We start from the raw sequence: 12984 nt of genomic DNA on the forward strand, positions 1-12984 counted from the left end.
CCCCCGACCTCTGCGTTGTAGGGTGTGTCGGTCCAGCTGCACGTCCCGTACTCTGAGCATGCGAAGGCACCTGTGGGCCCCATCACCATGGGGTTGCCCCTGGCCATGGACCCCAAGAAGCTGGGTAAGGGGCTGGGGACCCCGTGCTGGGGTCGGCTTGGGAGGGCCCCAGCCCTACCTTATTCTACTCTATGGCTTGTGGCTCACCCTCTGGCCCTCCCCCAGTGCCCTTCAGTAGTGTGAAACAGGAAGAGCTGTCGCCACGCGGCCAGGCAGGGCCACCGGAAAGCCTGGGGGTCCCTACAGCCCAAGAGACATCTGTGCTGAGAGGTGAGGCTTCAGGTCCTGGCCCACTGCTTAAACCCTTGAGTATCTGCCCCATGGCCCACCCTTCTGCCCCTCCTCTCCATGGCCCGCCCTCTGCTCTCGCTCCTGTGGGATCCACACAGGAACATCCCCTCCCTGTGCTCTGGATTCCAGACAGTGTGTATGGGTGTGCCTTGTGATATGGGAGCATGGGACACCAGGGCACAGTCGGGCTGACTCTCAGGATGGTGCCTTGTGTTTTCCAGGGACATCTCTGGGCTCAGTTCCAGGAGGTAGCATCAGCAAAGGCACCCCCAGCACACGGGCACCGGTGGAGAGCCTCATCACCTACCGAGGCTCCATCACACACGTAGGTGGCGCGGGAGGCCATCTGGCGTCAGCTGGGTAGTGCAGTGGTATTGCGTAGGCTGCCTTTGGTGGTCGCCTTTCCCGCTTAATGTCAGGGAGCCTGTGCTTTCCTGGGGTGTCACCTAAAGTAACCCCTGTTTGTGCCACAGTGTGCAGAGGAAGGAACCCTGGTAGCATAGTGGTTAAGCCTTTACCTGTTAACCTAAAGGTCAGCAGTTTGAATCTACCGGCCACATTGGTAAGGATCAGAGCCTTGGAAATCCTGTGGGGCAACTCTCCTCCATCCTCGCTTGCTGTGAGTCAGCTCCTCTTGACAGCAGCATACCCAGTCTTTGCAGAGATTCTAATTCAGGGATTTACATTGAAAAGTTTGGGGAGCGTGCTCAAGTCTGACATCTTTGCCCCTCATCGGGAGCCAAGCGTTGGGATAGACCTCAGGAGTCACCAATTGCTCCCAGTTCCTTGAGGTGTGTCTCATTCTGGTGGGCTCTGCACACTCAAGACCCCAGTTTTGATTGACTCTTGAATCATTGAAAGAGAAGAGAGCCGTTGGGGCTTGGGAACCCTGTGTGTGCCAGGAGACTTTGAATGGGAGTTTTATAAATGGAGGCTGAGAGACGGCAGGCAACTGGGCAGGGTCACACAGCATCTTGGTTGAGGGCGTGACCCCGCACACTGAAGTCTCTGAAAGCCAAGGCAGCCGTGATTGGCTGTGCTCTCTGGTAGGTCCCACCTCTAAGCGCTGGTTTTCAAGCAGGGACAATTATTTCACACAAGACACTGGGCAGTGCTTAGGAGCATTTTGGGGTTTCCCCACATAGAGGGCGCTGCCGTCATCAGGTGGGTAGTGGCAGGGAAGCTGACTACATCCCCCAACACACAAGATGGCCCCCAGCCCAGCATTGTCTAGCTGACAATGTCAGTAGGGCCCAGGTTGAGAGGCCTGCTCTGGACTTTAAACTCTCAGTGTCTGCCCCAAGACGACGTCTCACTGGATTTTAGAAAACAAAGACCTGGTCACACAGCCCAGGGGCTGGAACCCCGGGGTCCCCGCCAGTTGTCCATTGATGGCTGGATGCCAGGCACTCACACAGTGCAGTGGTGGGGCCACCAACTCTGGGACGACTGCCTCCCCCTGGCCCCAAATTGTAGCCTTGCTCCCCAGAAAACACTGCACCTCATTGGGCCTCAGTTTCCCCATCTGTATGCTCGGTGGAGGCTGGCATTGGTGTCTACCCCATGGTGTGGGGGCACTGTTGAGTCTATTTCTGGCTCAGAGCAACTCCACGTGGCAGAACAGAATTGCCTTGCGCAGTGAGGTTTCCAAAGATGGACACTTTATAGAAGCTGATAGCCGCGTCTTTCTCCCACGGTGTGGCTGGCAGGTTCAAACCAACGCCAACCTTTAGGTTAACAGTGGATGAGTTTGTGTACATAGAGCACTGTGTGGAGCTGTGTTGTTGGGGCTCAAGCGCCTCTTTATGATACCACATACTTGGTGGACCCATCCCTGTGAGCACGCGCATGTGCGTACCTGGAGCTGGGTTGACCCTCGTGTCTGGGGAGCATCTGGGGCCCTGGGTAACAGCCAACCAGTGGACGCTCACCGTCTCTGTCCCAGCAGGGCACGCCGGCTGACGTTCTTTATAAAGGCACAATCACCAGGATCATTGGTGAGGACAGCCCCAGCCGCCTGGACCGAAGCCGTGAGGACAGCCTGCCCAAGGGGCACGTCATCTACGAGGGCAAGAAGGGCCATGTGCTGTCCTATGATGGTGAGTGGCCGCAGCTTCTGTTTTTCACGGTGGCACAGGGCTGGCAGGAGCGAGTGGACAGCCTTGTCCACCCACCTTACCATTTGCAGGACTGTCTATGTCCAGCCCACCATCTGTGGGCAAGAGGACTAGAGGGAAATGGCATTGGGGCAGGGTGGTCAGCATCAAGGATGTACGTAGGAAGGCCCTTGTTAATAACAAGTCTGAAACCCGTCTGTCCAGCTTGGTTTGTCCACAGAATCTCCTTGCCACATCTAGAGTCGAATGACAAGTCTCCAGAAAAGCATGGTGTGGGCAGTTTTCCTGATTTCTGGTGGGGGTTCAAAGTGGGGCCAGACATCTGAAGAGTCCTGTGTCTTTCCTGTCTGCGTGGGAGGCATTTTATGTCCTTGTTGCAAATTACAAAAAGAAAATGCAGCAGCGTCAGGTGGGCCTTTCTATGTGGCCACCCTGCTGGCCCTTCAAGGAAAAGAGGCCTGGGAGCGGTTGTCTCCCCTGCAGGAAGGCTTTTCAGGGAGACAGGGCACAGTCTGAGGTGGTGAGTTCCCAGTCACTGGAGGTATGCAAATCAGAGAGCAGGGCTCCAGCAGCAGCTCTTGTGAGCTCTCACTGCCTGCCTCCTCTGCCCAGTTCTGTGCCAGGGGTTCGTGATGGCCAGGGTCACGCCACCAGGCCTCCACTGTGGATACTCCTCCAAGCCCACTTGAGTTCCTCGCCCAGACCCTGGGAGGAAGGAGTTAAGGGAGTAAAGTGTGGGGGTGGGGGCAAGCTTCCTGGCAGGGGCGTGGAGATAAAAGCCGCTAATGGCTGGCCTCACAGTGGCTGGCAGCTGCATGCCCTAAATTGCTTCCCCTTGTGGAGACTGGCTGACTCTCCAGGGCCTAGCTCCCCTCCCTGCCTGCCTCTGGTGCACCCGCCCCGCTGCACCCTCCCCAGGCCCAGGGAAGGGAGGGAGCACAGACAGGTGCGTGCTTGGGGAGTGGCTATTTGGGAGCTGGGCCATGACCCACTCTAAGCAGAGCATGCTGGCAGGGCAGATCCCAGAGGTCAAGTCTGCAGGGATGTTGAGGAGAGCCCGTAAGTAAGCTACGGGAGGCAACTGTAGCTCTGGACCAGTTCCTCAGGCCTCAGTTTCATCATTACAATGGGTTGGAATCAGGACTTTCAAATTCCCACGTGCTCTCTGGGGCCAGACTGCCTGGGAGGAACGCAGGCGTGGTGTGAGGCAAGAAGAACCTATTGGGGACCAAGGGTGGGTTCCCCTTGCATTGGTCGTCACCCTATACCCCTGCAAGGGTTCCCTGTTTTCAACTGCAGTATCCTAATGCTTAAGCATCAGCAGGTAATTAGAAAATTTCTAGAACAGCAGCATGGTACATCTTTAGGCTGGTTTCGACCACTGGCTTCCAGCATGTAATCTCTGAGATAGCTAGTGCACTGAACAGTTCCCTCATGGCCTGACTTGCAGAGACATAGGGCTGGGGTGCTAACTCCTCCCGTCTCGGAAGGAGGTTCTGCTTCAAGGAGAGCCCTGTGTGGTGGGCAAGGCCCAGCCTGAGATCCCTCTGGGCTTGGCTTCACCCTAGCTCACCCACACCGCTTTCACTCTGGTTTCCTTCCCCCAGAGACACCTCCTTCTCAGGTGGACTGTGTGTGAGTGTGCACCCACTCTGACACGTTCCCTGTGGGCACGTTTCTGCACATGCTCACAGTGACCAAAGGCACTTAGGTGTGACAGAACCACCTGGTGACTCGGCAGGGCAAGTCCGGTGGCCTGGGTTCTGTGTGTCAGCTCCGCTGCTGATGTCCACCCCCTGCATTTACTTGTCCAGGTGGCCTCTCTGTGTCCCAGTGCTCCAAGGAGGACGGTAGGAGCAGCTCTGGTCCCCCCCACGAGACGACTGCCCCCAAGCGCTCCCACGATGTGATGGAAGGGCGAGTCAGCAGGGCCATCTCCTCCGCTAGCATCGAAGGTGGGAGACGGGCAGGACCTGCCTGGGTTGTGGCAGCAGACTGAGAAGTCATTTCAACGTCCCCTTTGAGAGCAGGGTGGTGGCTGGTCCCTATTACAGATGGAGGGTGACTTCTGAGACTCAGGGCACATTGCAGAGCCCCGGAGACAGAGCTTCCTAGTTGCTGGTTCTCAGGGACGGTCACTCATTAGCAGCAGGGGCACCCGTTGCTGGGCGACGTGGCTGGAGGCCCTGGGCCCTGTCACCCAGAGAATGACAGTCCTGCCCTTTTTCAGGTCTCATGGGCCGCGCCATCCCTCCCGATCGGCACAGCCCCCACCATCTCAAAGAGCAGCACCACATCCGGGGCTCCATCACTCAAGGTACCACCCAGCTCCCCGGACCACTAGTGGGGGGTCATAGGAACATAGAGGCAAGGGTGGGGAGCTCAGGACAGGCGCATGAGGCTGACACAGGTGTGTGGATAGGTACACCACACTCATGTACCTGACAGGTGTGTACAGGTGCAACTGGAAAGCAAGCGTGTTTTATTCTGATTTGAAAACGGCCCAGTACCACCCATCATCTGATAGCACTCTGTAGGGACCACTCATCGAGTTATCTGTGTGCTCAGCCTTACGTAGCAGTGACTGGGTCAGATTTGGGGAGGCGGACACACTTCCGGCCCCTTTTATAGACGAGGAAACGGAAGCTCAGCCAGGTCAGTGGCAGAAGCAGCAAGTGGAGGCCATTCTCACTCTCGCTCCACGTGATCTCATTACGGTTGACCGCGTCGTGGGCTGCTTCCAGGAGGTTTTCCCATTATACATACGAGGAAACCAACGCTCAGGGTCACGCAGCCAGTGAGCTTTGGGATTCAGGCAGCTGAGTTTCTAGGAGCGGCCAAGGTGGTTCTGGCGCTGAAGGTCAGCACCCCTCCGGCCCTGCAGGGATTCCACGCTCCTACGTAGAGGCCCAGGAGGATTATTTGCGGCGAGAGGCCAAAATGCTAAAGCGGGAGGGCACACCGCCGCCACCGCCACCACCCCCACGAGACCTGACCGAGGCTTATAAGGCCCGGCCTCTGGACACACTGGCCCCGCTGAAGCTGAAGGCAGCCCACGAGGGCCTGGTGGCAACGGTGAAGGAAGCCGGACGCTCCATCCACGAGATCCCCCGTGAGGAACTGCGTCGCACGCCCGAGCTGCCCTTGGCCCCAAGACCACTCAAGGAGGGCTCCATCACCCAGGTACAGGCTTCCTGCTGCCCTATGGGGGTTCAGGCCATCGCCTCTATTCAGGTAGGGAAACTGAGGCCCAGAGTGGTCAAAAGCAGCCTGCCCAAACGAAACGAAATGATAAACTGTTTGATCCTCACTCTGAAGGCCGCTGCTGCTGGAGAATACTTGATCACCCCTCAGAACAGTGCTCTCAGGTCATTCTCTTACTGTCCTTTGTTGGTGAGTGAAATGAGGCTCAGAGAGGTCCAACAGCTTACCCAGGGTCATACAGCAAGGAGTCAGCAGTTGTGAAACTCAAGTCTGGATGAACCTCAGTTGGCAACATCCATGCTTCTCAGCATCTGTGCCCCCCACCAGGCCTGGCAGCCCATGGGCATAGGGGGATCCGGTCTACCCCCCCCCCCAAGGGTCAGGAGTCCTTAAGCTACTCAGCTGGTCCGATGGGAACGAGACAGGAGACTAGGTGGTGTCCAGGGAAACAGCAGCCTATGCCGTGGGGAAGGTGGGAGTCTCAGGACCTTCCACGGCCTACGGGAGGGTCTGACTCTGCTTCCAAGCTGTCATGCAGTCCCTGGCACAAGTGACCATTGATTCTAGAATATTCTCTTTCATTGACAGTTTTCTCCCTGCTAATTCATTCATTTAAAAGAAAACATAACTAAAATCTATAGTAAATTGGATGAAAATTCACAGAGCATTCCATTTAGCAACTCACCCCTAATTTGGTTTCATCTCACTGATTGCATTCGCCTCAGGGCACTATCCCGCATCCCACTTCCTCCCTGTTTCTTTTTCTAACCCTTGTACTATCTCCCTGAGCACGGGGCCCCTTTTGATCTCATCTAGTTGTTTATTCTAAGGTGTGTATACCTGTCTGGTAGTATTGTTTATTTTACAGATTTGTGTATTGTTTAACTAAAAAAAAATCAAGTTACCTGGGTGAGTTCAGTTTCAGAGTAAAGATGACAAAAGGCCATAATATTGGGGTTCTACCAGACTCTGGTAGCGTAGTGGTTACGAATCGGGCTGCGAACCTTAAGGTCAGCGGTTCGAAACTACCAGCCGCTCCGCGGGAGAAAGATGAGGCTTTCTACTCCCGTAAAGATTTACACCCTCGGAAACCCTGTACAGGGTCGCTATGAGTCGGAACCGACTTGACGGCACTTAACAACAACAACAACAACCAGACTCTTAGGTGATCAGTTAGTTTGGCCTGTTTTTATGATTTTGCGTTTTGGTCTGTATTTTCTCCCACTCTGTCTAGGACTTTCTAATGTTACCCCTTCCAGAGCAGTTGGAAGTAGTAGCTGGGCACCATCTGCTTTGTTCTAAGGGTCGTGGAGACTGATGGTCACATGGTCCATTAATTCCTAATGAACACAGGGTGTTGTCATTTGAAGGACAGGGAGCCTTCACCGTGTCCAGTGTTTCCCACACCTACTGAGGTGAGGGAGTTGGGGTTTCAGTCTGTCTACAGCCTCCCATTGCTGCAGAGCAAACGTGGGCTTCGGCCCTGATCTTGGCACCCTGGGTCTTAATCCCTGAGGTGGGTGGGACTGAGTGGTACTGCTGGACGTCTCTGCACAGCGCTGGACGGGAGTGGGGCACTGGATGGGGGCGATTCTACACTGAAAGGAGGGAGGTTTTTGCCAGCCTAGGAACACAGCCTCCTCAGTCCTCCCAGGGGTCAACTCTAGGAAGGATTTGGCCCGCAGCTTCCTGACCTGTGGTGACTGTGGGGCTGAGCCAGGGCCAGGGCAGTGAGCCACTTCAAGGCCCAGCAGCACCCTGCCCTTCTTACATCATTTCATACATACATCAGAAGCTGAGCCTTAGAGATCACTCAGGGTCTGTGGTCACAACTTTGCTTACATCCCCTCCCCCAGGGCACCCCACTGAAGTATGACTCTGGTGGATGCTCCGCCAGTGCCAAGAAGCATGATGTCCGTTCCATCATTGGCAGTCCCGGGCGGACCTTCCCACCCGTGCATCCTCTGGACGTGATGGTTGACACCCGGGCCTTGGAGCGAGCCTGCTATGACGAGAGTCTGAAGGGCCGGCCAGGAGGTGTCAGCGGCTCTGGGGGCTCCATCGCGCGCGGTGCCCCAGTTATTGTGCCTGAGCTGGGCAAACCAAGGCAGAGCCCCCTGGCGTATGAGGACCATGGGGCACCCTTCTCCAGCCATCTGTCCCGGGGCTCACCTGTGACCACACGGGAGCCCACACCACGCTTGCAGGAGGGTGAGTGAGCCTGGGTGTGGGAGAATCCTCCCAACTTGGGATTGTACCTTACATTAGCTCGGGTCACATGGGTGTGTATGAACCCAGCGTCCAGCCTCTTCCCGCTTTGCATGAGGGCAGGAGAATAAAACTCCCCATCGGCCAAAGGCAGATTCCTGTGAAACAGATGTCAGACAGGCCTCTGTGCTCCAGCCTTCTTTTTCCTGTTCTGGCACCAACCATTCTTCCCACGGCACTCGGCTTTTCTGCTGTGTTCACTAATCTGTTGCAGTGGCCATGTGGAACCTGCAGCTCATGATTATGGGCTTATTAGGGAAGTTGTTATTTTGTGCCATTGAGTCAGTTCTGACTTAGAGCGACCCCTGGATAGGGTTTCCCAGAAGTGGCTGGTGAGTTTGAACTGCCAACCTTGTGGTCCAATGCTTATCCTACAGCACCAGGGTGTTATTCGGGTTAGAAACAGCAGTTCTTGTTCAGGAGTGCTTCTTATCCATTCCGCAAGCATAGCAGTCTGGTTTCCAGCCTGTTAGCCATGAGGTCCTGGGGACTCTGCCTTTCAGTTTTGCTGAAAAATGTCCAAACAGCACTCAATTCTGAATGCCATTCTCCTGCCCAAAGGCTCTCTGCTTACTCCTTCCGTAGACGGAGCAACCTGTTGCTGGGTCTCTCCACGCGCCTACCACTTTTCCACGCAGGGACCTCATGGTCCCAGCGACGTTCTCTACTTGTGGTTCTGGATGCTGATCCTCTGTTCCTGATTCTGAGATGACTCCTTTAAATCCCAGCAGGATGACACTCTCCATATTAGAGACCCATGCGCCCTATTTGCGTGGTCCCACCCAGTCATTTAACAGAAGTTAAAATACCGTGGTAGAAAATCCACAGTTAACTGGACCAAGTGTGGAAGGGGTTCTTCACCTTATCAGCCACTGTTAGCTCAGGTCCAAAACCCAGATGTGTCCCAACTTTTGTCTCCCAGTGACTTCCCACCACACTGATGTTTAAAAGGCTGCAAATTTCTCCTGGTGGCTTTGGGGGCTCTGCGTGCCCTGACTTTGCCCACTTCTGCTCCCTGTCTATGTTCCCAGGTCTAGAATGCCCTCTCACCTTAACCCTGTACCTACCCAGTGCCTTGCCAACCTTCAATCTCAGAAACATCATCTCCTCCTTCCTGGTCATATTTGCCATGTCTTAAAACACTCTTCAGACCACATGTCCTGCGGAAATGTGTGCTTACTAATTATCTGTATGCTGCACAGTTCACGAGAGCTGGGGTTTTGTCCGTTTTGTTCACTGGGGCAGCCCCAGTGGCACCTGAAGAGCTCACAGTATAAACCCAGAATCCACAAACCCACCGCCCCCGAGTTGGTTCTGACTCATTGCATTGAAAGGGCCGGAGTTTCGATTCTGTCTTTTTCCCTGTTCCCACAGGTAGCCTTTCATCCAACAAGGCATCCCAGGACCGGAAGCTGACATCCACGCCGCGGGAGATTGCCAAGTCACCGCACAGCACCATGCCCGAGCACCACCCCCACCCCTTGTCGCCCTATGAACACTTGCTGCGAGGTGTCAGCGGCGTGGATCTGTACCGCGGCCACATCCCATTAGCCTTTGACCCCACCTCCATACCCCGTGGCATCCCTCTGGACGCAGGTGACTACCCTGCCCACAAACCCCACAGGCCGGAAGCTCCTGAGAAGGGGAACTAGGCCCAGAGGTGGGAGGCCACAGTGCAGCCTGTGAGCAGCTTGGGTTGGATCCCAGTTCCTCTTGGCAGTCTGGGGACCATGCTGGGGGAAGCATCGTCTGGGGTTTCTCTTCTGCGGAACCAAGCACAACTTTGGTCACGGTGGACGGGCACCACGTGACGTCCAGAGCTTCTTATTAAAAAGAAGCATTCCTTAGGCACGCTTGCTGTCTGTATGTTGCGTGTCCTGCGTCTAGGAGATGTTTGAACCAGTGAACTTCATCGTAGAAGGGACTTGTGTATATTTCAGGAAGCAAGTGTTTTCTACTTGTTGTAAAGTACTGTCGAATTGGTTACGACCCATAGTGATCTTGTATAGGGTTTCTGAGGAGTAGCTGGTGAGCTTGAACTGCCAACCCTGTAGTTCAAATGACTTTGCAGTCTGGAGCATTAACCCACAGTGCCACACCTGGATTCCGTTGGACGCCTTGAAATCTGTTTAGTGTGATGTGCTTTAAGAACCAGGGTGTTTAGAGAACCGTGGGCGAAGCCTCAAGGGACAGGAGCGGAGGCCTAGGAGGGCGGGGGGGCTCCATCCTCTGGCTAAGGTATGGACCACCTGACCCTTGCTCTGCTCCCCCAGCAGCTGCTGCCTACTACCTGCCCCGCCATCTGGCCCCCAACCCCACCTACCCGCACCTCTACCCACCGTACCTCATCCGCGGCTACCCTGATACAGCAGCCCTGGAGAACCGCCAGACCATCATCAACGACTACATCACCTCCCAGCAGATGCACCACAACGCAGCCACCGCCATGGCCCAGCGGGCCGACATGCTGCGGGGCCTGTCGCCCCGAGAGTCTTCGTTGGCACTCAACTACGCCGCTGGACCAAGAGGTGAGTGTGGTGGACAGACCATCTCAACAGGAGTAGGCCTTCTTCCTGATCACCCAGGTTTTGAGGGGACAAGGGACAGACACATCCTGGAGCTGAGGGGATCAGGTGTGATCCCTGGAGATCAGGTGTGGCCACTGGAAAAGTTTGGGCATCTCTGGTGTTTCCGTGAGCGTGGAGCAGCATGTATGTGTGGACGTCCCAGTGAGCGTGGATCAGTGTGTGGAGTCTCTCAGTGTGTGGAGCGGTGTGTGGCATCCTGGTGAGCGTGGAGTGGTGTGTGCTGTCCCCGTGAGCATGGAGCGGTGTGAGGAGTCCCCGTGAGCGCACACTGAGTGACACACATTTATTGTTCATACCAGTTTGTCTCTGACAAATGTGTGTTGTCTTTGTACCATGTGATGTGTGCACAGAGGATGGACAGACCATGTGTCTTGGGTTCTAGGGTCCCTGCTGATTTCAAAATCAAAGAGATGAGAACATCAAAAGGCCTGAGTTGTGGGCCCCCTTGCTTGTAAACAGTCTATAGTTGCTTTTCATGTGCACATCAGAGGGTTTTGTGGACTAAGCATTGAGTGCTAACCCTGGGGTCAGCAGTTCAAACACTCCATCCACCCTTCAGAGAAAGATGAGACTGCCTGTTCCCATAAAGAATCACAAGCTCAAAACTCGTAAGGAGCAAGCAGGTCTCCTCTGTTCTCTGGGGTCGCTGTCAGAATAGACTAGCTGGCAGTGTCTTTGATGGAAGGTCCAGTCCGAGTCAGGGGCCCATGGGTAGTTCAGAAGAAGGGGATTGAGTAGAGGAAACGGGTTTCATAGGCATTGGAGGCTAGAAGAGCCAGTGGATGTTCTGAGGGCTTCAGGGCTTGTACTACACTCATGTGTCTAAAAGAAGGTACCCTAGGGCAGGGGCCCAGTGACAACAGCCACCCCTGAACCCCTCTCCACAGGCATTATCGACCTGTCCCAAGTGCCACACCTGCCCGTACTGGTGCCGCCCACCCCAGGTACGGCCGCCACCGCCATGGACCGCCTCGCCTACCTCCCGCCCGCACCCCAGGCCTTCAGCAGCGGGCACAGAACTTCCCCGCTCTCCCCAGGTAGTGCGTCACCCCAGGTGGGAGAAGGCCTAGCCCGCCCCACTCCCAGGAGACAGGTCAGGACCCCTGAGCGCTGGGCTGAATCTGTGGGCTTCTTGCCATTTCAGGAGGTCCCACTCACCTGACAAAGCCGACGGCCACCTCTTCCTCTGAGAGGGAGCGAGACCGGGAGCGTGAGCAGTCCATCCTCACGGCCGCCCCCACAGTGGAGCATGCACCCATCTGGAGACCTGGTAGGTGGCAGAGCCCCCTTCCTAGTCCAGGGATCCTGGCGGGAGGTCCCCCTGGCACCACTGACCCTGCACCTGTCTCAGGTACGGAGCAGAGCAGCGGCAGCAGCAGTAGTGGGGGTGGGGGCAGCAGCAGCCGCCCCGCCTCACACCCCCACAGCCACCAGCACTCTCCCATCTCCCCGCGGACCCAGGACGCCATCCAGCAGCGGCCCAGTGTGCTGCACAACGCAGGCATGAAGGGCATCATTACCGCCATGGAGCCTGGCACACCCACTGTCTTGAGGTGGGCCGGCTGGGCACATGGGAGGGGGCATAGTGGAGTGGGCAGATGGTGGGTGGTTGGCACAAGGATCAGAGGTATGTGGGTGGAAGGATGTGTGGATAAGAGGCTGAGGAGATCGGTAGCTTGAGTGCTGCATGGGTAAGTGGGCAGGTGAGTGAATGGGTTAGGTAGACTCGATAAGTGGACGGAAGGGAGATTGGGTTAGGTGATGGATACAAGGATGGGTGATTGGGTTGGTTGGATGGTGGGTAGGAGGTGGTGGATGGATGGATGGATGAGAGTAGGTGGGTAGCAGGTGGGTTCATGGGTTGGATGGATGGATGGATGGGGAAGTAGGTGGGTGGAAGGCTTAGGGTTAGATGGCTGTGTGACTGGGTTGGATGGATCGTGGATGGATAAGCGGAGTCTGTACTTCCTTATACACAGAAGTGGGGTAACTGCTAACCTGAGCACGTGTTGTGTAATGTAAGGCTCTGAGGTGTGTGTTTTGTGCTGGGCATGAAGCCACAGGTTGGCCAGCCAAGTAGCATTAGGGAAGCCTGCCTGCAGGAAGAGGCATATGAGGCTCAAAGGTGGCCTAGTCTGCCCTGTGGGGGCAGAGAGAATGCTGTTTGCAGAGCGCTCAGTGGGCATTCAGGTTGCTGCTAGGTGTGGTTTCCCAGCTCCTCATGTCCTCTGTGTCTGATCTGAACAGACCCCCGCTCAAATGCGACCTCAGGAAAGCCTCCCTGTCCCAGCATCTCCCATAGGCAGACCCATGCCTGTGGGCTCTCACTAACAGTGACTGTGGCTACGTGATTACTGTTTTCTCAGCTGGAACTTAAGCTCCACAAGGGTGGCAGCTTTTGTCAGACTTGTTTGTGCTGTAGGTTAGGCATTGGACTGCCATCTGCTCCCATAAAG

The 12984-nt window shown here is 55.7% G+C and overlaps 1 protein-coding gene across 3 annotated transcripts in view; it reads left to right on the forward strand.

Annotated features, from left to right (window-relative positions):
- Positions 1-12984, forward strand: part of NCOR2 (nuclear receptor corepressor 2) — a 113535-nt gene that overhangs the window by 92133 nt on the left and 8418 nt on the right. For all 3 annotated transcript variants that reach the window (XM_006865361.1, XM_006865362.1, XM_006865363.1), the window contains 13 exons: positions 22-124; positions 226-330; positions 573-676; positions 2300-2450; positions 4283-4423; positions 4699-4785; positions 5353-5651; positions 7529-7883; positions 9315-9536; positions 10217-10468; positions 11416-11565; positions 11673-11798; positions 11880-12081. In XM_006865361.1, coding sequence (XP_006865423.1) covers positions 22-124; positions 226-330; positions 573-676; positions 2300-2450; positions 4283-4423; positions 4699-4785; positions 5353-5651; positions 7529-7883; positions 9315-9536; positions 10217-10468; positions 11416-11565; positions 11673-11798; positions 11880-12081 — 2297 coding nt within the window. The remainder of the gene's footprint in view (positions 1-21; positions 125-225; positions 331-572; positions 677-2299; positions 2451-4282; positions 4424-4698; positions 4786-5352; positions 5652-7528; positions 7884-9314; positions 9537-10216; positions 10469-11415; positions 11566-11672; positions 11799-11879; positions 12082-12984) is intronic.

The sequence above is a fragment of the Chrysochloris asiatica genome, unplaced genomic scaffold (genome assembly GCF_000296735.1).
Source record: "Chrysochloris asiatica unplaced genomic scaffold, ChrAsi1.0 scaffold00078, whole genome shotgun sequence".
NCBI lineage: Eukaryota > Metazoa > Chordata > Mammalia > Afrosoricida > Chrysochloridae > Chrysochloris > Chrysochloris asiatica.